At 42.6% G+C, this 22,530-nt stretch overlaps 2 protein-coding genes across 2 annotated transcripts; both read left to right on the top strand.

Annotated features, from left to right (window-relative positions):
• Positions 1-2,132: 2,132 nt before the first annotated feature.
• Positions 2,133-2,539, top strand: LOC122744083 (biogenesis of lysosome-related organelles complex 1 subunit 1-like). The gene has a single exon (XM_043989421.1). It carries the CDS (start codon positions 2,162-2,164, stop codon positions 2,537-2,539), a length of 378 nt encoding a protein of 125 aa, XP_043845356.1. The 5' UTR covers positions 2,133-2,161.
• A 5,722-nt stretch (positions 2,540-8,261) lies between these two features.
• CCL22 (C-C motif chemokine ligand 22) lies at positions 8,262-18,774 on the top strand. Its single transcript, XM_043980847.1, has 3 exons — positions 8,262-8,346; positions 10,218-10,341; positions 18,684-18,774. Exons 1-3 carry the CDS (start codon positions 8,286-8,288, stop codon positions 18,772-18,774), a joined length of 276 nt encoding a protein of 91 aa, XP_043836782.1. The 5' UTR covers positions 8,262-8,285.
• Positions 18,775-22,530: the final 3,756 nt, after the last annotated feature.

Here is a 22,530-nt window from a genome sequence, read left to right as displayed (position 1 = left end):
TGTCTGAGGCCGGATTTGAACTCAGGTACTCCTGACTCCAGGGCTAGTGCTTTATCCACTGCGCCACCTAGCTGCCCCGCCCCCATTCTTTTAAAAACACTTTCTCCTTGACTACTTTCCTTTATTTCTCATAAGGAAGTAGGCAGGATCAGGGATCATTATTCCAATTTCATAGATGAAGAAATCAAGGCCAATAAAAAGTGGCTTGCCCTAGGTCACACAAGTTAGTAGCTGAACCAAGGCTCTATCCTGAGTTTCCTGTCTCCCTTCCCAGTGTACTCATACTAGACCAAGCTGTATCAATTACTGATGACAATGTCAGGATGCAGAAAGATCTTGACAGGTTAGAGTGCTAGACTCAATTTAAGGTAACATTTAATAGGTATAGATATAAAGTCTTTCACTTTGGTTCAAAAAACCAACATCTCAAGTTGGAGGAAGACAGGGGAAGTATGGTTCATCTGAAAAAAAGTAGGGTTAATAGTAAATTGCAAGTTCATTGGAGGAAGGGAAGGATGGTCAGTAACATGATGGGAAGGCAAGGGAATAAGCATTTATATAGCACCTACTATGTGCTGGGCATTGTGCTAAGTGCTTTCCATATATTGTCTCATTTGATCTTTACAACAACCCTGGGAGATAGAGCTACTATCTCCATTTTACAGTTGAGAAAATTGAGACCAAACAGAGGTTGACAGCCCTTTGGGGACCATTCCATGGAGCATGCTCAGAGCTGCCATTCCTGGTTCTAAATTTTAGGGCCTGCTTCTAGCCATGTAGTGATCCAGTGGTGAAAGGATTTTGCATTTTGGGATGATGGTGGCAAATCCTGACTAGTTCCTTTGTCCCTGGGACCTTCCCTCTGGCTCTCCTCTTGCCCTACGACAGTGGCAAGAGAAGGAAGTGCTTTGTCAGTAAAAAGAGGCAACTTCTCTCTCCTTTGTTATGACTGGCACTTTCTCTTGTGACTCTTCGTGTGTGTGGCACACTACTTTAGTGCCACACACTTCAGTAGCTCTGTGGCTCTGAGTAAGTCACTTGACCTCTGTCTGCCTCAGTTTCCTTTTGTATAAAACGAGGATGATAATATAAGCTACCTTTCAGTTTTGATGAGGATAATGTGAGATAATATTTGTAAAGCATTTCACAAACTTTAAAGTGCTATATACATGCTACTTATTACTGTTATTTAGTAGTAGTACACTATGTCTCTAGACTATTGTGAAGAGGGTAAGTGGATATGTGACACTCATTCCTCCCACTCCTTTCACTACTCCCCACTGGAGAATACACTCAACTATGCAAGTTTGTGCCTAATGCCTTGGCTACTTTTTCCACTTTGTTTTCTTTCCTGAGTAAATGACTCAGCATGCTTCTCAAGGTACATGTGTCCAGGCTTGGAAGCAACTTTGTGAGTTCAAAAACCCCAGAGGTCCTGGGTCCACTGAGAACTGTTGGTTTTGGCAGCAGCAGTGGAAGTGACCCAGCAGTAAGTCTCTCTACCAGTGGAGACAGACACTGATAATGTAATTGATCCAAGTCTGGCTGTTTTACCAGCAGAAGTATACCAGGACTGCTTTGGTGATGGGATAAAAGCTAATAAAATAATTAACAGTTGTGCAAACTGCTTTATGTTTTGGTGAGATTTATGTATCAGCTTCCTGGTAGCTTGTAACAGCAATTATGACTGAAGTTACTCTATCCTGTTTGATTCATTCTAGTAATGTGTGTTAGGAGTCTTTTATGTTTAGCATGTGTTATGTGCAGGAAGAAATCACCTGGTCCCACACCTCATTCTTATTGTAGAGTGAATACCTTCTTCTGTCCCTTTGTTTTTGGGGAGACCCTAGACTTGAACCCAAAGTAAAATAACATCTATGATGCCAAGGTTGGCGGTTTCATAAACTAAAGAGGGTTCAAAAAAGAAATTTAAGCCTTCTTATTCGAGCCTTAGCTCCCTAGGATTGGACCCTCTCCAAACCACATGCCCAGGTCTAGAACAGGAAGTGGTACAGTGCCATGACCACTATGAGCTCAGCAACTGTTGTTTAAGGTTAGAAATATATGTGCCTCTAGACCACGTGACACGGATGCTGCAGAGGCCGAGGCTGTCCCCATCAAAGCCAGAGAGACTCCGGCTAGCCCGGACCCCGGCCCGTCCATGCTGTCCCGCCTGCTGAAGGAGCACCAAGCGAAGCAGAATGAGCGCAAGGAGCTACAGGAGAAGAGGAGGCGAGAAGCCATCATTGCTGCGACCTGCCTGACCAAAGCCTTGGTGGACCACCTTAATGTTGGTGTGGCCCAGGCCTATGTCAATCAGAGGAAGCTGGATCATGAGGTGAAGACCCCACAGGTCCAGGTGGCACAGTTTGCCAAGCAGACAGGCCAATGGATTGGCATGGTGGAGAACTTCAACCAGGCACTTAAGGAAATCGGAGACATGGAGAATTGGGCTCACAGCATTGAACTGGACATGAGGACAATTGCCACAGCTCTGGAATATGTCTACAAGGGCCAGCTGCAGCCTGCCCCCTCCTAGCTTTCCCCTTTCTCCTCCGAGTCTGCTCCCTTGGCAGCGTGGTCACTGAGCTCTCTGGTCCTTCTTCTGTCCCTACTTATTCTCAGCTCACCAGGGAGAGGGAAGGTCAGCAAGATCCTCAATAAAGCATGAGTGTCTGGCCACAAAAAAAAAAAAAAGAAATATATGTGCCTTGATATCTATCTCCATATCTCTGTATCTTAAGGATAGGTAAAGCCTGTCTGTGTATTTACTTTGAAATCTGTTATGCAGTAGACCTATTTTTCACATCTGTACACATGCTTTTAAATTCCACTGTGGTGTATGCAGCTAAGCTTATGAAAAGGTATCTTCATAAAATGGAAGTTACCTTCTTCAGCACTGCCCCTTAAAATGTTTCTGGGGAAAGCCAGGGACCACATCTGCATTATGGGCTTGCCCTATTCTAGCTCATCCTGTGGACTTAAAAAGCCATTTCCCCACAAAAACCCAATGGAGGAGGGAGAGCAGAGGCTCATTACCCTTTTTTTATAGATGAGGAGCTGAGGCTCAGACAGGTAAAGTGACTTTCCTAAAGTCACACAGCTACTAAGGGCTGCTCCAGCTCTCAGACTTGGGCGGCTCTGAATGTTTCAGACACTTAGGCTGTATTTCAGACCAGATTGTCCCCACCTGAAATTGGGCCTCATGCAAATGGCTCCCCAACCCCGGTCCCAATGTAATTCAGAACTGTTTGCTTACTTTTTTTTTTTAAACTTTGCTCTTCCAAGGCTGGGAACTGAAAAGCTACCAGCTTCCTGGTTCTTTTTGCACACACACCTGGCATTCCTCTGAGCCCTGAGCTATTCCTGTCACACATGGACACAGGCACAGACATGAGGGTAGTTTGCCCTGGGGAACCCTCCTGTATGAAGCATTAAGCTGGAGCTGGACTTCCCCAGGGGCCTATTGGGAAATTTGAGATCTCCTCGAGACTCCTTCCCTTCCCCCCTCCCTTCCAACATCCCCACCCTCATCTCACTTCATTGCCTACTTTCCTGCATGACTTGAAAGTCCACTTTCCATGGAAACATTCTGTTTCTTGGAGGTTGGGGGGGGGGGACTTTCTTCCAACTTTGGACCAATCAAATTTCCCTTTAAAATTCCCATACTGTAATTTTGAAATTGTCTGCTTTGTGTCATGTGGTGCCAGGGCCATTATTCTAGGATTCAGTGGGAGGGGTGGGAGCTTTAGAAAAATGAATCATTATTGCCTCCAAGTGAGGCTGCACAAACGCTTGCCTTTATTGCCCGACAAGTAGTGCCAATGGCTGACTCATGAGGAAGGCTTGGGAAGGTCTCCCAGATCAGTCAGATAGAGGAGACAAAGATGGGGGATGAGGGAGAGGGAGGTAGCAATAAGAGTCATTGGGGGGCAGCTAGGTGGTGCAGTGGATGGAGCACTGGCCCTGAATTCAGGAGTACCTGAGTTCAAATCCAACCTCAGACACTTAACACTTACTAGCTGTGTGACCCTGGGCAAGTCACTTAACCCCAATTGCCCAGCAAAAAAAAAAAAAAAAAGAGTCATTGGAAGATTGGACTCCTCTGGATAATTCTTACTGGTTAATATAGCCTTGCAATTAACTGTAACATATGTAGCTCCTATCTCCGCCCCCCTTCCCATTCCCTATCAGTATGCTCTTGTTCCAGCTAGTAAAATGAATAAAACTAACATTCTCTGAAGCTACCTGAAACTCCAGGGAGTGGACAGTCTCCAGGCAGATGGAATATTTCTGTGTGCTTGTTCTGAAGGCAAGGGATGGAGGAGATAAATCCCGAGGGATCCTACTTGACTCTCCCAACTCTGAGTTTCTTTAATGCAAACTCTACCCAGAAGAGAAGGTATTGACTCATTCCAAGCTGGCCTTATATTGTGTAATCCTCTTTCTCAAGAATTTTCCCATCTTTTCAAGGGACTCCTGCCAGGAACCTTAGGGTAGAGTGGTGACTTTGCTACCACTCAACTCCAACTCTTTAACCTTTTTTTGGATTTTCCTGGTCTGTGAGACAAAAGAACCAAAGAGAAGGACAGCAGAGTTGTGGGTTACAGGTGGTTGTTGTGGTGGTTTGTTTTCTTTTTCATCCCAGTGGAAACCAAATGTCACAGAAAGGGGATGGAAGCAAAGAGGATTTGGTCACAGGGACCTTCCATATGTGTTACTGAGCAGATGTAGTATTACCCCGAGTACTGTGGACTGGGTGGGCAGGGGAGGGGGAAAAACCCCTGAAGTTATCTTTCAACCCTGGTTTTTCCCCAATTCTTGGTGTGGCTTGAAAAGTTAGGTCTCTGAAAAGGTACTTACCCTTAGTATTCCTTGAAAGACTGTTTTTGAGTCTATTTCTGATTATATAGAATGATCATACAGTGCTACTATTTTGATCTTCTTAACTGTGATTTCATAAAAACTGCTTCTATTATTTACCTAAGTCTGGGGAAGTCCCAGTGTATGTGGATATTGAAAGGAGGGAAACAGGAGAGAGAGAGAAAAAGCATAAGAAGATCAGCTGAAGTGTTCTGCTGGCCTCTTAACCCCTCCAAGATTCAGCTCGATCCTTAATGGGCAATGGGTCAATTCAGTTCAATTCAACAAATATTAGGCCAGGAACAGGTACAAGAGACATTTGCCCTCTTAGAGAAAAACTGCTAGGGAAGTAAGTGCATCTTCTCCACGGGTCAGTCTAAACCTTTGGTTAATCAATGGAGGAATTCATTCAGCAACCATTTATTGAGTTAATCCAGGCCTCTGCTTGGCTCTGGCTAGTTTTTGTGTGGTTTGACTGGATCCGTTATTTGACTGGTCTGGGGAACTCTCCATAAGGAAAGTCCCTCTACTGGTCCAGATTACAGCTATTCTGCAACTTAATGTCTTAGAAAGTTGCTCAGGGGCATTGGGAGCTTAAATCATTTGCCTGGGTCACCAGGCCAGTTTGGGGTATGTGTCTGATGCTGAATTTGAGCCTAGGTCTTCTCAATTCCCCCACGATAGCAACCATGTGGCTTCTGTCCTTGGATCCCTTAGCTCTGTAGGTTTTATCTAATTGCTTTCTCTTGCCCAGAATGACAGCCCACCTGCTCTCCAAGATCATTGCTAGCTCCCCTTTAGAATTTAAGCTCCATGAGATCAGGGACTGTCTTACTTGTATTTGCATTCCCAGTGTTTGGCACAGTGCCTGGCACATTATTGTGGTTGTTGTTGAGTCCTTTCAGTCTTGTCCCACTCATTGGGACCCTATTTGGGGTTTTCTTGTAAAGGTACTGAAGTGGTTTGCTGTTTCCTTCTCCAGCTCATTTTACAGATTGGGAAATGGCAACTGGGGTTAAGTGACTTGCCCAGGGTCATACAGCTAGTAAGTGCCTGAGGCTATATTTGAAGCCAGAAGGAAGAGTCTTCGTGACTCTAAGCCCAGTACTCTATCCACTATGCCACTTAGCTGCCTTACCTGGCACATAGTATGCACTTAATAAAGGTTTCTTCATCATCACCACCATCACCACCACTACCATCATCCTTTTTCTGCTTTACCAGGCTGCCTCAGTCTTGTAGGAGATCCAAAAGTAAATGGGATAATGACCCTAACGCTTAGAGAATTTACAATAATGCATTGGGAATTAAGACTATATTGTAATATAAAATAAATGGTAAAATAACTAGTTCCCTATCTTACAGGAAGCATGACAGCCTGGAGAGAGGAAGAGGAAGAGGAAGAGGAATAATAAGATTTCAGGAAGTAAATGAGGACTTTGGTAAACAATGGAGAAAAAGATGGGGGAAAAACCTATGAGAGAATTTATAAGAAGGTTTGGAGGCCAAACCAGGCAGCTGATTGATGGAGAGAAAGGAAGATGGAGAGAAAGGAAAATCCAGACTTAGAAATAATCCTCAAAGTGGATCAACACACACACTTTCTTTTGTTGAGTGATTGACTTTTAACACACACACTTTCAAAGCATACATATATAAGAACAACTTTGGACCTTACTAGAATGGTTGAGAGGAGGAGAGAAAGAGACAAAGACAGAGACAGAGACTGAGAGTTAAAAGGGACCTTAGAACACTAACTGTTGGCACTGGAAAAGACTTTGGAATATAGATGAAAAGATCTAGAAGAGACCTGAAGACACTGAGTGTCAGAGCTAGATGAGATCCAAGAACTTTCATATATATAGACTGTCAGATCTGAAAGGGATCAACGCTATCATTTTATAGAGGGGGTTATTAGAGTTTTCCCCCCTAACTTTTTTGGGGGGTGGGGTGGGGCAATGAGGGCTAATTGACTTGCCCAAGGTCACACAGCTACCAAGTGTCAAGTGTCTGAGGCTGGATTTGAACTCAGGTCCTCCTGAATCCAGGGACAGTGCTTTATCCACTGCACCACCTAGCTGCCCCTCAGGAATAACATTTAAGAAAATCCAATGTATCTGTAATGGAGGCCCAATCTTAACTCCTCAGAGTATGCACAATATATTTTGCCTACAGCCAACTCACATAGGGAGCTTAGTGAACCCACTCCTGGAAACGTGAGATGATATGTAATAGCGGGCCAAGAAGAACTTGCACAAGACATTCTGCGATTGTTCCTTGCCTACATATTTGAGGGAAAGAAAAGCCTTTTAATTGGTTTTTGTGTTGTTCAGTTTGTTTTCATTCTTGTCTGACTGTGACCCCTGTCTAGGATTTTATTGGCAAAGATTGGAGTGGTTTGCCATTTTCTTCTCCAGCTCATTTTACAGATGAAGAAACTGAGGAAAACAGGGTAAAATGACTTAACCAGGGTCACACAGCTAGTATATGCCTGAAGCTGTATTTGAATTCAGTTCTTCCTGACTCTAGGTCTAGTGCTTTACCACTGAGCCGCCTAGCTGCTTCTAGGCAAAATTTGATTTGATTTAATTTAATTTGTTGCTGAGGAGGAACTGAGTGTTCATACCTGTGAAAGGCACCAATTGGGCAAATCAAGCTGTCTTTCCTGATAAAGATCAAGGGAAGACATGCTCTAAACATGTTTATATATATATGTATATATGTGTGTGTGTATGTATATATATATAATATAAACAGATAAATTATGGGAGTGGTTATTCACTTTAAAAAACCAACTTCACTTACAAAAGGTTTCACCACAGCCTGCCTTCACTTATGAAGCTTTTCTTATACATTTGGTTCAGGTTTGTTCACTCAGTATCTATTCGATAGGCAACAGAAAAAAAAGCTATCTATATAACAAGATGAGTTACCCCATTCAGAGATGAACCAGAAATCAACCAAATTTCTCAGATCAGATAATTGATGTCAATGGGAAAGTAGAATTCCCTTTACATGAGATCTTTGGAAATGGAGTGGTCATATAAAGTAAGGACAATCTCTAATGACATCTGCCATCATTCATTCATTCATTCATCCATTCATTCAACAAGCATTTATTCAATGCTTATTTCATGCAAGGTACTGGGGATACAAAGCAAAGAAAAACCCCCCATTTAAATAGAAAGGTCCCTATGGGATGGTTACCTGGCCACAGAGAATTTCCTTAATTTGGGAGGAAGTAGTGAATTCCCCTTTCGTAATTTGTATGTCAAAAATGTTTTGGGCTCATCGATGACTAAGAATTCTTAAGTGGGCTGTGGGTGCAGTGGCCTGCCTAGAAGAGGTTAAATAGCCACCAGACCTTCTTCATTCCTTGATCAAGATCACTGGCTCAGGGCAAGGATAGACACTAGAGGACAATGCTCTACTTCCAGGCAATCCTGCTGGTGGTTCTGCTCCTGGGCACTTCTCTTCAAGCAGGTAAGGAGGCGTCTGGGACGAGGTGGGGAAAAGTGTTCTTGGCCTTCAGATTTCTTGAACAAAGATTCTCCCTCTTCTTTTGGCCACTTCCAGAACTGGTTAGAAATAGGAGAAATGCTTTTATCACATAGCAGTAAGGAAACTAGACTGGAAGAAAGGAGACCTGGATTCTGGTCCTGGTTCTGCTCCTGCTAGTCATCTCCCTCCAAGTCCCTTCTGCTCTCTGAACTTCATGAAGGAGCTGGACTAGAAGAGTGCAAAGGACCTTTCAGTCCCCAGATTTAGGAGTATATGATTCATTTTCATGAGGGGCCATCGAAGAGGCATGGCTGTTGTATATCCTTAGCTATAGATTAGTCCTTCTTCCTTTTAAATCAGATGATTTTCTTTCTTAAGAACCTTCCCAAATGTGTGATGGCTCTGTTTGCTATAGAACTACAGAACCAATGAATGAGTCTTGCCTTTTCTGGTGTCTTCTCTAGAGAACATTCTCCCTCCTTTTCTATCTATTGAGATCCCATTTGTTTGTTTTTGGTTTTGGTTTTTAATGGCAGGGCAATGAGGGTTAAGTGACTTGCCCAGGGTCACATAGCTAGTAAGTGTTAAGTGTCTGAGGCCGGATTTGAACTCAGGTCCTCCTGAATCCAGGGCTGGTGCTCTGTCCACTGCGCCACCTAGCTGCCCCGAGATCCCATTTGTTTTTCAGTTCAAGTGCTCTCTCCTCCATGAAGCTTTTCTGGATACCTTCTGCCCAAAGAGTGACCTCGTCCTCCTCTGAGCCCCATTAGACCATGTGCACACCTCTCCTGAGCTCTTAGCATGTCATGCCTTGTACCTACAATCATCTTACCTGCCCTACCAGACCATACACCATTTGAGGACTGCCTAGTGCAAAACCAACCCCCCCAAAATGGGAAAGCATTGTGGAATGCTACATGACCACAGAGAATTTCCTTGATTTGAGAAATAATGAGTTCTCCTTTGGTGATTTCTTTTTCATCTTTCAATCTCCAGTGCTTGAGCACAGCAAGCAGCATAGGCGCCCAGTTAACCATGGTTACAATTGAAGTATCACAATGATGATGATCATGGTGGTAATACACAATCTCTTAAGGAATTTTACCATCTTCAATGGAGGAGAAAGGGGAGGAGGAGGAGGAGAAGGAGAAGAAGAAGAACAAAAAGAACAAGAAGAACAGGAATCAAGCCTTGATGTAAAGGGGGAATGTGGTCTCATGTCTACAATACCAGACTTATTCCCAAGAAGATATAGCTTTCTATCCCACGTTTCACTTTTACTAGCTATATAACCCTGAACAAACAACTTCACCTCTCTGGACCTCGGTTTTCTCTTCTGTAAACTAGGGATAATAATCTATCTGCATCTCTAGGGCCTTTCATATGGTGGGCACTTAATAAATATTTGTTGAATTTAGTTGAACTGTAGTACCCACCTCACAGGGCTGTTTGGGGCCTTAAAGGCAATAACACAAAGTGCCAAATAAATGCCAGTAAAATTAACTTAAAAAATTTAAAATTAACCTCCAGAATTTTGTTTAGGCCCACCTAATTTCTTTCTGTTCCAGGGTCTAGAGTCATTGCTGATTGTCCAGGCCTCTCTGATACTGTTTCTTTGCTTTTTCTGCAATGGCATCCTGGAAAACTCACTACTTATGAGTCAGAAGCCTTGGGTTCAAATCCTGATTTGTACCACTTACCAGCTTAACTAATTTTACCTCTTTAGAATTCAGTCTCCTCATCTACAAAGTGGGGTTAATAACATCTGCTCACAAGGTCATCAGGAGGAAAGCACTTTGTAAACCAGAGAATAACATAAAAACGAGAGCTCTGATTATTTGTTTTCCTAGCAGGCCCCTATGGCGTAAACTTGGAAGGCAGTGTTTGCTGCAACAGCTTCGTTCGGACCCCTGTGCCTTTTAAGGTCCTGGTTGATTTCTATTACACCTCCAACAGCTGCAAGAAACATGGCGTGATGTGAGTACTTCTTCCCTGGGGAAGTCAAGGAGGCAGATGAGGGTTATGAGAAGCACATGGCAGAGGTGACCTTGGCCACAGGCTGTGGGATCCTTCTGTAGGTGGGCAAGTGGATAAGACATTTCTCTCTTTTTTTAAATTTTAATTTTTTTAAAAAATTAATTTTTAATTTTTTCCAATTACATGTAAAGATATTTTTTTTGAGTTCCAAGTTTTTCTTCCTCCTTCTTTCCCCCCACCTCTGATGCTAGCAAGCAATCTGCTACATTATAATCTGCTACTATACATTATATAATGTATAGGTTATATATTATAATCATGTTAAACATATTTCTACATTAGTCATATTGTAAGAGAAAGCGCCAAACAAAAAGAAAAAAACGAAAGAAAGATTAAACAAGAACAATAACAAAAAAGCAACAACAAAAGTGAGAATAGGTAGCAAATCAATGCAGTTTTTTAAAGCATTTTGAAGCACTTTCTATGTGCTGGGCATTGTGCTGGATATAGTAGGGCGGGGGAGAAGGAGGGAAGAATACAAAGATGAAAAGCAGTCCGGTTCTTGCCCTGGGCAGCTTGTGTACTTTTGGGGGTGTTTTCTTCCCTGCCTAGAATGTGAGGGCACAGATTGTTTTTACTTGTATTTGCATCCCAGCACTCAGTACAGTGGCTGGCACATAGTAAGTGCTTAATAAATGTTCATTGACTGAATGATTGATTCCAATGGGTGGGTTATGACAAGCATCTAGATAAGTAGGGTGTGATACATGACTAACATGAAATATTTTTTGCATGACTGCACATGTACAACCTATATCAAATTGCATGCCTTCTCAATGAGAGGGGAAGGGGAGGTAGGGTGGGAGAGAATTTAGAATTCAAAATCTTTAAAAAAAACTAATGTTAATTTTTTTACGTGTAATTCAGGGAAAAATAATTTTTTTAAATTTAAGAAAGTAAGTAGGGTGTGATTTAGGCAAAACAGAGACCCAGAACAAATGTTCTAAGAATGTTTGATAAAAGGAAGATGCCTTTTGCCTAAAGATTATGAGGGAGAGCTCTGTGGGAGAAAAAATAATAGGCAGCATTTATAGAGTGTCCTAAGGTCTGCAAAGCACTTTACAAATATTATCTCATTTGCACCTCATGACAGTCCTGGGACGTGGGTGCGATTGTTATCCCCATTTTCCAGATGAGGAGACAGAGGCAAAGCAGAGGTGATGTGATTTGCCCAGGGTCACACAGCTAGTAAGTCTCGGAGGTAGGGTTCAGACTCGGGTCTTTCTGACACCAGGCCCAGCTCTCTGTCCACCACAGGGACTTGGCTGATACCCGAGCCTGGCCTTTTAAAGGGGGAGGAAGACCTGAGCTGCTGGTGCAGAGGAAGGAGTTCATTCTGGGCTTGCCCAAGGTATATTGAGAGGGCAAGGAGATCATCAAGTCCTCTACCCACTGTCATGACATGTTTTGGGAAAGCCATGAGCGATCCCACTTTAAACACATGAGATCTGTCGCCGGGCAGACTGTCCTGCCTGCTGAGCCAACCGTAGAGCCAAATAGAAGGGGGCTGAGCCGTTCTGCCCTAATTATGCTAACTGTAGGTGGCATACCCTCCCAGAGAAAACTGAGGTACCAAAGAAAGAGGAGTTCACACACCAGCTTGGTTGTATAATGGGTTTATTAGGATTTTATTTATTAATTTATTTATTAGGATTAATCAGGCTAATTGGGTTGTTTAAGGGAGTTAACTCACAAGTTGTCCTGGGCAGCAGCAGAACAAAGTGGATCCCTGCACCAGCCCCGGGCCAGGCCAGGTATTAAATAGAAACAGATCAAAGAAGGCACAGTGCTAGGGATGGCCCAGAATCACGTGTGATGGGGTGCCTGAGCCTCTTTTGCTGTTTATATTTACTCAAGGTGGTTTTCATATTTCTGCAGAGTCACGGGTCACATTGTCACGCCTACCCTTGAATCACTCCACTGCTCCTGTGCTCATAAACAAGGGCACAGTCTCAGGCACTTGTCCGTCAACACTGGCTTATTAACTGAGAGCCAGGAGAGAGCTCAGAGGCCATTCGGTCCAACCCGTCATTTTACAGCCTTCTCCTCAAGTGACTTCCTCAAGGTCACACAGATAGTAAAGGAGTTAAACTGGTATTTGAACTTGAACTTGATTTTACGATTCCAGGTCTAGTACTGGAATCCGCTGTCCAGACAGGCTCAGTAACATCTGCCCACCACCTTGGAGAATAGGTCTTAGATATTACCATATTTTTCACAGGGCACCATCATACTTATACTTCCCACTCCCCATGTAGGCAAAGGTGTGCACAGACACCCAAAATGATGATGATGATGACAACTAGCATTTATATAGCACTGTCAAATACCTCACTATCTCATTTGATCTTTGCAACAACCCTATAAGGTTGGGGCTTTTATGACTCCATTTTACAGATGAGAAAACTGAGACAAGTGAGGGTAAGTAACTTGCCCAAGATCTCACATCTACTAAGTGTCTAAGGCAGGATTTGAACTCGAATCTCCTTTACTCCAAGCCCAGGGCTCTATTTACTATTCCCCATATAACTCAGTTGGCACAGACTCAGGCACAAGCAAATGAAGATATGTATGAAACACATGTGTACTTACATATGGGCAATCAGAGGCACCTAAAGTAGCAGACCCGATAACACATTGACACACACAGGAGCACAGTCTAGATTTAAAGCTGGAAGGAACTTTATGGTTAAGTTTGTCCTATACCTTCATTAAGGAAATGGGTTCAGAAAAGACAAGTGACTTATACAAAGTCACACAGGGAGATCCTAGACTATATAAGTGGAACCCAAATCCCCCTTTCCGCTTTACCTTCCTGCTTGTGTATAGATTGACAAATGTACCTATAGAGACAGACACCTGCTACAGATATGAAATACACATGTATACAATGTATAATGAATATATAGACATATACATATACACTGGTATACATGAGTGTCTACAGGAGGCAGACACATGCCACATATAGGAAACACACATGTACATGACATACATACACACACATATACACGTGTATCCACAGAAGGCAAACGCACATGGCATTAAGAAAACCACATTCATGTAATATACATACATGTATACATATACATGCATGTGTGTGTTCGCAGGAGGCAGACATATATTACATATAGGAAAGTCACATGTACACTATTGTGTATATATAGTTATGTATGTATTGTATATGTTGTGTCTATGATGTGCATACATGTGTATATATGTGTGTCCACAGAGGTAGACACATATAGGAAATACATATAACATGTACATAAATGCATAGGTACATATATATCATATTTTGTGTAATCATATGCATATATTGTATTTCCTATATATGTCTGTCTCTGTGGGCACATATGCATAAAGACTGTATGAAATATCTCTGTAAACCTATGTACTTGTATATATGTGAAAACATATATACATGTACTATATACATATATGTGTGTATAAACACAAATATACATAAATGTCTGTGGACATGGAGAGGGGCAGCTAGGTAGCAGGGTGATTGAGTGCCAGTCCTGGAGTCAGGAAGATCTAAATTCAAAACTAACCTCAGATACTTACTAACTGTGTGACTTTGGGCAAGTCACTTAACCTCTATTTGCCTCAGTTTCCTCATCAGCAAAATGAGGGTAATAATAACTCTCAGGGCTGTAGCAGGGATCAAATCTGGTGACAATTATAAAACACTTAGCCTGATGCCTGGCACATTGCAGTGGTTATATAAGTGGTTGTGGTGGTTCTTTATTATTATTATTATTATTATTATTATTATTATTACTACCACACAAACTCCCACAGAATGGAGAAAGCTTTGTGTTTGTCTTTATTTTTCCTTTTTTTTTTTTTTTCCTGTTTCTTCATTTCTGTTTGGGCTTCAAACAGAGCAGGGGAATGCCAGAAGGAAATTCAAGGAACCTGGATTTTCCACTCTCCAGCCCAGGGCCCTTCCCTAGGGACTCAGCACAGAATGAGCAGTCAACAGCCCAGCCAGGCTTGCTGCCAGCTCCTTCTTCACAGTCATGTGCCTTCTCAGTAGCTGGCAAGACTTTACTGCCCCCAGGGTAGCAAACCGAGGGTGGCTCACACTCTGCATTTACAAGGCCATGCCTGGATTGTCTGTCCTGGGAATTTTCTCGGATGCCTCATTTCTCCCAGGACTCCACCAGCAGGAGTCTTGGCAGAAACCAGACATATTCCTCATTCCTCACCTGCCAATAAATCAGGTTTAATCATTTGATGAAGTCTTTGAACCTCTGCTCAGAATAACGTTTGGGTTGGGTTGGGTTTTTTTAAACAATTTGTAACAGAAAGAAATGATAAATTTCAGCAGTTGGTTATTGAAAAATAAAGCTGTCTTCCCCCCAAAAAATAAGTTCATAGGCTCCCTTAAAATCTATCCATAGATCCTTTAAGGGTCCAGGCACCTCAGATTCAGAACTTTTGCTATAAACACTATTTGCATGAGTGCCTTTGGATGTGAACTGAAGACCTCTCTCTGCCTCAGAATCTGTAGCTTCTTTTAAGATTCAGCTCAGATACCACCTCTCACTTAAGGCCTTTTCTGGTCCTCCCAGTTATTAGTTCTCCCGCCTTCCTCTAATTATCTCCCATTTGCTTATCTGTGTACTGATCTATCTCACTAGTGGAATGTATACTCCTTGAGGGCAAGCATCTGTTTCCTGTTTTGGGGTTGGGTTATTTTATTTGTTTGGGGGGGAGGTGTAGTCTTTTGACTTTGTAATCCTCCAGCACCTAGCTCTTATGTGCTTAATAAATGTGTTTGATGAAATTGGCAAGGAAAAGCAGGATGACATAATGCAAAGAGTCGTGGAAAAAGAGCCTGGAGATTTGGGGGTTGGAGCTTGACTCCTCTCTAGAGCTCAGTGTGATCCTAAACACTTCTTCTCTTTAAGCCTCAGTTTCCTCCTCTGTCAAATTAAAGGGCTTCACAAACAAGGGCCCTTCCTGTTCCAAACTTCACTTTAATTCAATAAACACACATGTCTATTATGTGCAAAGCCGTTAAGGTCTGGAAGAGACATGGCTTAGAGAGACAGGCAAAGTGGAAAGGGGGTTGCATTTGGAGGAAAAGACTCTGGATTGGAATCCTGTCTCTCCCCCTTTGTGACCTCAGACAAGTTTTTCTCTCTGGATGTCTTCCTCAGCCATAAAATGAGAGGGTTGAACCAGATGACCTCCAAAGTTCCCTTCCAGCCCCACCAAGAGTAGAGGTTAGGAGACCTATTAAGAGGCTATTGCAGGGGCGGCTAGGTGGCACAGTGGATAGAGCACCGGCCCTGGAGTCAGGAGTACCTGAGTTCAAATCCGGCCTCAGACACTTAACACTTACTAGCTGTGTGACCCTGGGCAAGTCACTTAACCCCAATTGCCTCACAAAAAAATAAAACAAAAAAACCAAACAAACAAACAAACAAAAAAAGAGGCTATTGCAGTGGTTCTGGTGGGTTGTATAAAGGGCCTACAATATGATAATAATAGTGGGAATAGAAGAGCAGAGATTCCAGAGATGTTACATAACTAGAATCAATAGCACTTGGAAACTAGTTGGTTAAGAGGTGAGGGAGAGACTCAAAGGTAATTCAGATTTCATATGATAGATTGTAAGCTCCTTGAAGGCAGGGGTTGTTTCATTTTTTTTCTTTGTATTCCCAGCCTCAAACATAGTAAGTATTTAATCAATGGTGGTTAATGGATTGACAGGTCAAAAGGAGGGTCAGGTTTAAGGGAAAAAAGAAAAAGCTTACTTTCAAACATGTCGAGTTTGAGGTGCTAGTGGGGCTTCGAGGTGGAGAGATTTTTGTAGGCCAGTGGTGTCAAACTCAATTACAAACAGGGTCACTATCCTATACATAAGGAGGATCCCTTCAAGCCGTATTTGACTTAGAAAATCACATATTACCATTTTCTGTGTTCTATTGTATTTTTTATTTATTTTGTTAACCATTTCTCAATTACAATTTAATCTGGTTCAAGCAGCACTTGAGAGTGTTGCAGGTCACATTTGGGTCGAGTGTTTGAGATCTCTGACTGGAGATGGTCCTGGATGTTTAAGGCAATTGGGGTTATAAGTGACTTGCTCAGGGTCACACAGCTACTAGGTGTCTGAGGTGAGATTTGAACTTAAGTCCTCCCAATTTCAGTGCCAGTGCTCTATCCACTGCAGCCACCTAGCTGCTCAGTGAGAGAAGCAGAAAGAGAACCAGAAGAGAGTGGTATCTCTGAAGCCAAAGAGCAGAAGAGAGAGGTCAAAATGGAGGAGGGCTAGGAAAAGGCTACTGTATATGATGATTAAGTCACTGGTGACCTTTGAGGAAGGAGTTTCAATAGGGTGGTAGAAGCAGAAGCTATATATGAAGAGATCGGGCAATGAGGAAGTGAAGACACTGGGTAAAGATAACTTTTTAAAGTAAAAGTAAGTTGATGACTCTCTGACCTTAGGAGACAAGAGGGTTAGGTCACTGAGGCAAGACAGAGTTGGTGACAAATTCCAGGAATCCCTGCCTCCCTCCCAGGATCTAATTATTCCGAAAGTGGGTTTTCTCAGGCTCTGGAGTGACCCCCTCCATAAAACAGCCCTGCCATCCTCTTGATGGGTCCTTTATCTGACGTCTACTCAGCCCTCCTAGGGCCAGTTTGCTTCAGTGTCCTCCTACAGGTGGGATAGCATGCTTCAAGGCTTCTCCCATGTCTGCTGTATTTATCATGCCTATATAGGACTATAGACTCCTTGAGATCATGCCCTAAGGCTTCTGTTTTTGGAAGATCATAGAATGTCAGAACTAGAAGAAACCTTAGAACATGGAGCAGAAAAAATCAGAGCCGAGAGCAACTTTGGCCCATAAAAAATGAAGGGCATCACCAATAAGATCGTGTCTGTTTTAAAAATAGATTTTTGCACTATGGTCTATTGAACGAATGTATTACATTGTACATAGGAAAATAAAAGTGACTCAACTGGTTATTTAAGACACAAAGCATAGAAGATACTGTACAATCAAGAACATAAGATCCAGCAGAAATTTGTCTTGCTTGGCAATGTGTATTTGTCATAGGGGTTTTGTTTTTCTTGCTTTCTCACTGGAGATGGGGAAGAGAATGAAGGCCTGAAAATAAAATAAAATTCAATTAAGAATATAAAAGCTGAAAGTGATTTGAAAGGTAGTATAATGCAGTAGAAAGAGGCAGATACAGAGAGACAGACAGAGGAGAGACAGAGAGGAGAGAAGAGGGAGGCAAGGAAGAAGGGAGGGAAGGGGGAGAGAGAGAGACAGAGACAGGGAGAGATGAGTGGGTGTGGCTGGATTTGGAGAAAGCAGAAATGGGTCTGAATTTTGGCTCTGTCATTTAGTAGCTATGTAACCTTGAGCACGTCAGCTACCAAGCCTCTCTGAGCATCAGTTTCTTCATCTGTAAAGTGGGAATAGTAGTACTTGTATGACCTACTTGATAGGGTTGTTGTGAGGAAAATGCTTTGTAAACCCCAAGGTGCTATAGACACTTGCGCATTTGCACATAGTTTGTACTGTCTGCACAGTCATTTGCATGTCATCTCCCTCATTAGACCAGGAGCTCCTTACTAGTAGGGAATGCCTTTCACCTTTCTTTGTATCCCTAGATGTTAGGACACAGTGCCTGAGGCATGGTGGCCACTTAATAGATTTGTTGACTGACTGACTGACTGACCTCTGCTCAGAAAACAGATGATGGAACATAGAATACAGAATATCAGAATGAAAAAGGACCTTGGAACTCCAAATGTTGGAGCTGGAAGTGCCTTTATAGACCATCTAATCCAATCCCCTCATTTTACAGATGGGGAGAATGAGGGTCCGGAAGGGGGAAGTGAGCTACAGAAGCACTTGGTTTTTGTTTTGTTTTTCCTTTTTAAAAATCATTATTTTAGGGCAGCTAGGTGGCGCAGTGGATAGAGCACCGGCCCTGGAGTCAGGAGTACCTGAGTTCAAATCCGGCCTCAGACACTTAACACTTACTAGCTGTGTGACCCTGGGCAAGTCACTTAACCCCAATTGCCTCACTAAAAAAAAAAAAAAATCATTATTTTAATTTTTTCAAATAATCAATATGTTTAAAATTAACCCATCCCTCCTACTGCCCCCCACCCCACTTTTTATGTACTACTCCTCTAGGAGGTAGCAGGGTGCTCTGCACACAACAGGAGTTTAATAAATGAACTCTGGACAAGCTGGGATCTCACTCACTGATGACATTTCTTTAACTCTTCTTCTTTCTAGCCTGATAACGAGAAAACATCGTGAGATCTGTGCAGAGCCTAAGAAGCCCTGGGTGAAATATGCCCTTGGTATTCTCGAAAAGAGAAAGTGAGGAGGGTTCCAGGCCTGCAGTGGAAGCACTCTCTTTCCGGATGTCATTCCTAGATGCCTTCTCCTTGATCTCCATCCTTTATGGGGAATCGTTATCAATATAGTTCCTTGGTACAGTGTTGGGCCACACCTAGAAGAAACAGGCTGCAGGACTCACCCGACCAGTCTGATCTCAATTTTAAAGCCTGCCAAATATATCTGCCATTTCCCGTTATCCTCTTCCCCATCCCCATCCCCCACTTCCTCTTTTTTCCTCTCCTAACCTGGAGATCCTTGTAATTACCAGCCTGTCCTCTCCACATGCCAATCAATATACACCATCTACTGTCCTCTAGTGCCCTATGGCAAGGGTTCTTAACTTTGTGCGTGTGTGAGTCATGGACCTCATCTCAGAATTATGGGTCTAAATGCAAAAAATAAAATATATAGGATTGCAAAGGAAACCAATTATATTGAAAGCATTTTTTCCTTTCCTTTCCTTCCTTCCTTCCTTCCTTCCTTCCTTCCTTCCTTCCTTCCTTCCTTCCTTCCTTCCTTCCTTCCTTTCTTTTTTTTTTTCAGGGCAATGGGGGTTAAGTGACTTGCCCAGAGCCACACAGCTAGTAAGTGTCAAGTGTCTGAGGCTGTATTTGAACTCAGGTGCTCCTGAATCCAAGGCCAGTGCTTTACCCACTGCGCCACCTAGCTGCCCCGAAAACATTTTTAAAAAATTCACAGACCCCCTTGCCTTGCTTTGCCTTATAGCAAAAAATTATTCCCTCCTTCCTCTCCAAAAATATTTCTTCACCTGACTAAGTCCCAGAACAGATGATTGATTGATTAATTAGTGCATGAGTGTGAATGACTTAATAGTGGCTTTATGTGTTTACGGGAACCCCACCTCTCCTCCTACCTCCAGCCACAATCTGCATTTTAAAAGACGGTTAAAGCCAAAGAAGCAAATCTCTAACGGCCAATTTGTTTTAAGCACCTTAGGCACTTGAATGGGTCCAAATCCTAGTACTTTTGGAGAGTTTCCCAGAGATTCTATGATTGAAGAGAGTTATTAAGAGAAATCTCCAGGTCTGTAAGGTCTCTCTAGCAGAAATTAGGCCCTTCATGAGGGTCAGAAAGAGAAACTAGATTGGCTGCCCAGTCCTTTGGGAGAAGGCCAGAACTGAGATCCTGACTGCAACCTAAAAATAATTAGTAGAGTTACTAGGAAAGAAGAGGTCTCCTTTCATGGGTTTGTAGGATTTAGATCTCAAAAGAACCTTGGAGATCATCCATTTTTATTGCCAATGGTCCATTTTATAGGCGATGATGTTGATTCCTAGAGAAATGAAATGATTTTCCTAAGGTCACACAGGTAGTTAGAGGGAGAGCTAGGGTTCAAGTCCAAGCCTTCTGATTCTATGCTGGAGGCTAAGGCTAGCTCAGCTGATAGGACAGGCCACTCCTTCCACGTGTATTTGGTCGAATTCTACAGCCCCCAGCCTACCTTCTTGGCACTCTCCCTGACTCCTCCCTCTAGCAGACAATTTTTTTTGGGGGGGGATGAGGCAATTGGGGTTAAGTGACTTGCCCAGGGTCACACAACTAGTAAGTATAACAGACAATTTTTAAGAAACAGCTTACTGTATTTTGTCAAAAACACTGGAGTTGCAGTCAGGAGACCTGAATTTGACCCTTGGCTCCAATGCTTACTAACTAGATGATCCTGAGCAAATCAGGTGCCTCTGCAAACCTTAAGTTTCCTCTGCTATGAAAATGGAGAAAATGAAGCTTGCACTCCCATCCCCATGCCACTGCAATGCTTATCCCTCATCCTTGAAATGGTTTCCCATGCCTCTATGTCCACCTTTTGAAATCCATCCCCTCTTGAAGACCTAACTCAGGTGCCTGTTCCTTTTTTTTTTTTTCCTTAGTGAGGCAATTGGGGTTAAGTGACTTGCCCAGGGTCACACAGCTAGTAAGTGTTAAGTGTCTGAGGCCGGATTTGAACTCAGGTACTCCTGACTCCAGGGCCGGTGCTCTATCCACTGCGCCATCTAGCTGCCCTGTGCCTGTTCCTTTGTGACACCTTTGATCTCCCCAGAAAAAAGCTTCCTTTCTTGAATCTCTCACGTCTCTCTTGACTGATCTACTGGAGAACTTCTTAAACTCTTCCCACTTCCACCCCTTTTCATCCGAGAAATGTTTACATGACCCCGGGTATATAGGTATATAAAATAGGCATACATAACCTTTTACTGTGGCAAATTTTTCACGACCCTCACATTCAGTTATGCAACCCTCTCTGGGGTTGAGACCCACAGTTTAAGAAGCTTTGATCTAATGCACTTACTATATTATGGCTCATATTACAGTTATCAGTTTTTTTGTCTTATTTCTCACTTTCTTTCTTTCCCTCCCCCACCTCCGCCTGCTCCCCACCAGATTGTAAACTGCTTGTGGAGATTGAAGTCAAAAGTTTATAAATACAGTTATGGTCCTTGCTTGTATTCTAGGGAAAGGTGGGGGTAAATTAGAGTCACAGAATTTCTGGCCTGGAGAAGACTTCAAAGATTGTCAAATACAATTCCTTCATTTTATAGATGAGGAAACCATGACCCTGAGTGGCGAAGTGACTTGTCCAAAGTAACACAGACAATGAATGGCAGAATAGGAATTTGAACCCAAGGCCTCTGACTCCAAATCCAACATTCCTACAACTCTCTTTCAATTTACAAATAAGGGATTTGAGCCAAAGTCATACAGAAAGTAAGCAGCAGAGCTGAAATTTGAATCCTACTAGGCCATATAGGAGAAAGAATGCTGAACTTGGAGTCTGAAAGACCCAAATTCAAAGCCTGCCTTTTATGCTGACTGGCATATGACCCCAGGCAGGAAACTTTATTTATTTATTTAATTTTTTTGGTTTGTTTTTGGTGGGGCAATGAGGGTTAAGTGACTTGCCCAGGGTCACACAGCTACTAGGTGTCAAGTGTCTGAGGCTGGATTTGAACTCAGGTCCTCCTGAATCCAAGGCCGGTGCTTTATCCATTGTGCCACCTAGCTGCCCCCGAAACTTTATTTTCAACTGTAAATTCTCTTCTTCCCATCTCCTTCACCCTCACTGAGAAAGCAAGATTAACACAACCTATTACAAACATGTATAGTCAAACAAAACAAATTCCTGCATTAGCTATGTCCAAATATACAGACTCACAATACACACACAGGCATATATGTTTATACATATATACATACACACATATGTATGTCTGTACGTAAACCTCAACCTTCACTTTGAGTCCATTACCTCTCTATCTGGAGATGAGCAGCATGTTTCATCATAAGTCCTCTGGAATTGTGGTTGATCACTGTATCGACCAGAGTTCCTAAGTCTTTCATGATTATTTGTCTTTATAATAATAGTTATTATAGGAGTTGTTTTCCTGGTTCTGCTCACTTCACTTTGCATCAGTTCTTATGTCTTCCCACATTTCTCTGAAACCATCCCTGAATAAGACCCTTAACTTCTTTGTGCTCCAGTTTTCTCTTAAGTAAAATGAAGCCATTGGACTTCTAAGGTCCTTTCTAGCTGTAAATCTATGATCCCATGGCCCTTAGCACCATGCTTTGATCTCAAGCTCAATGTTCTTTTTTTGTTGTTATTTATTTATTTATTTATTTTGCAGGGCAATGAGGGTTAAGTGACTTGCCCAGGGTCACACAGCTAGTAAGTGTTAAGTGTCTGAGGCTGGATTTGAACTCAGGTACTCCTGACTCCAGG

The sequence above is a fragment of the Dromiciops gliroides genome, chromosome 2, assembly GCF_019393635.1.
Source record: "Dromiciops gliroides isolate mDroGli1 chromosome 2, mDroGli1.pri, whole genome shotgun sequence".
Classification (NCBI taxonomy): Eukaryota; Metazoa; Chordata; class Mammalia; order Microbiotheria; family Microbiotheriidae; genus Dromiciops; species Dromiciops gliroides.
Note: the sequence above shows the minus strand (reverse complement) of the source record. Positions and strands in the feature narration are given on the sequence as shown.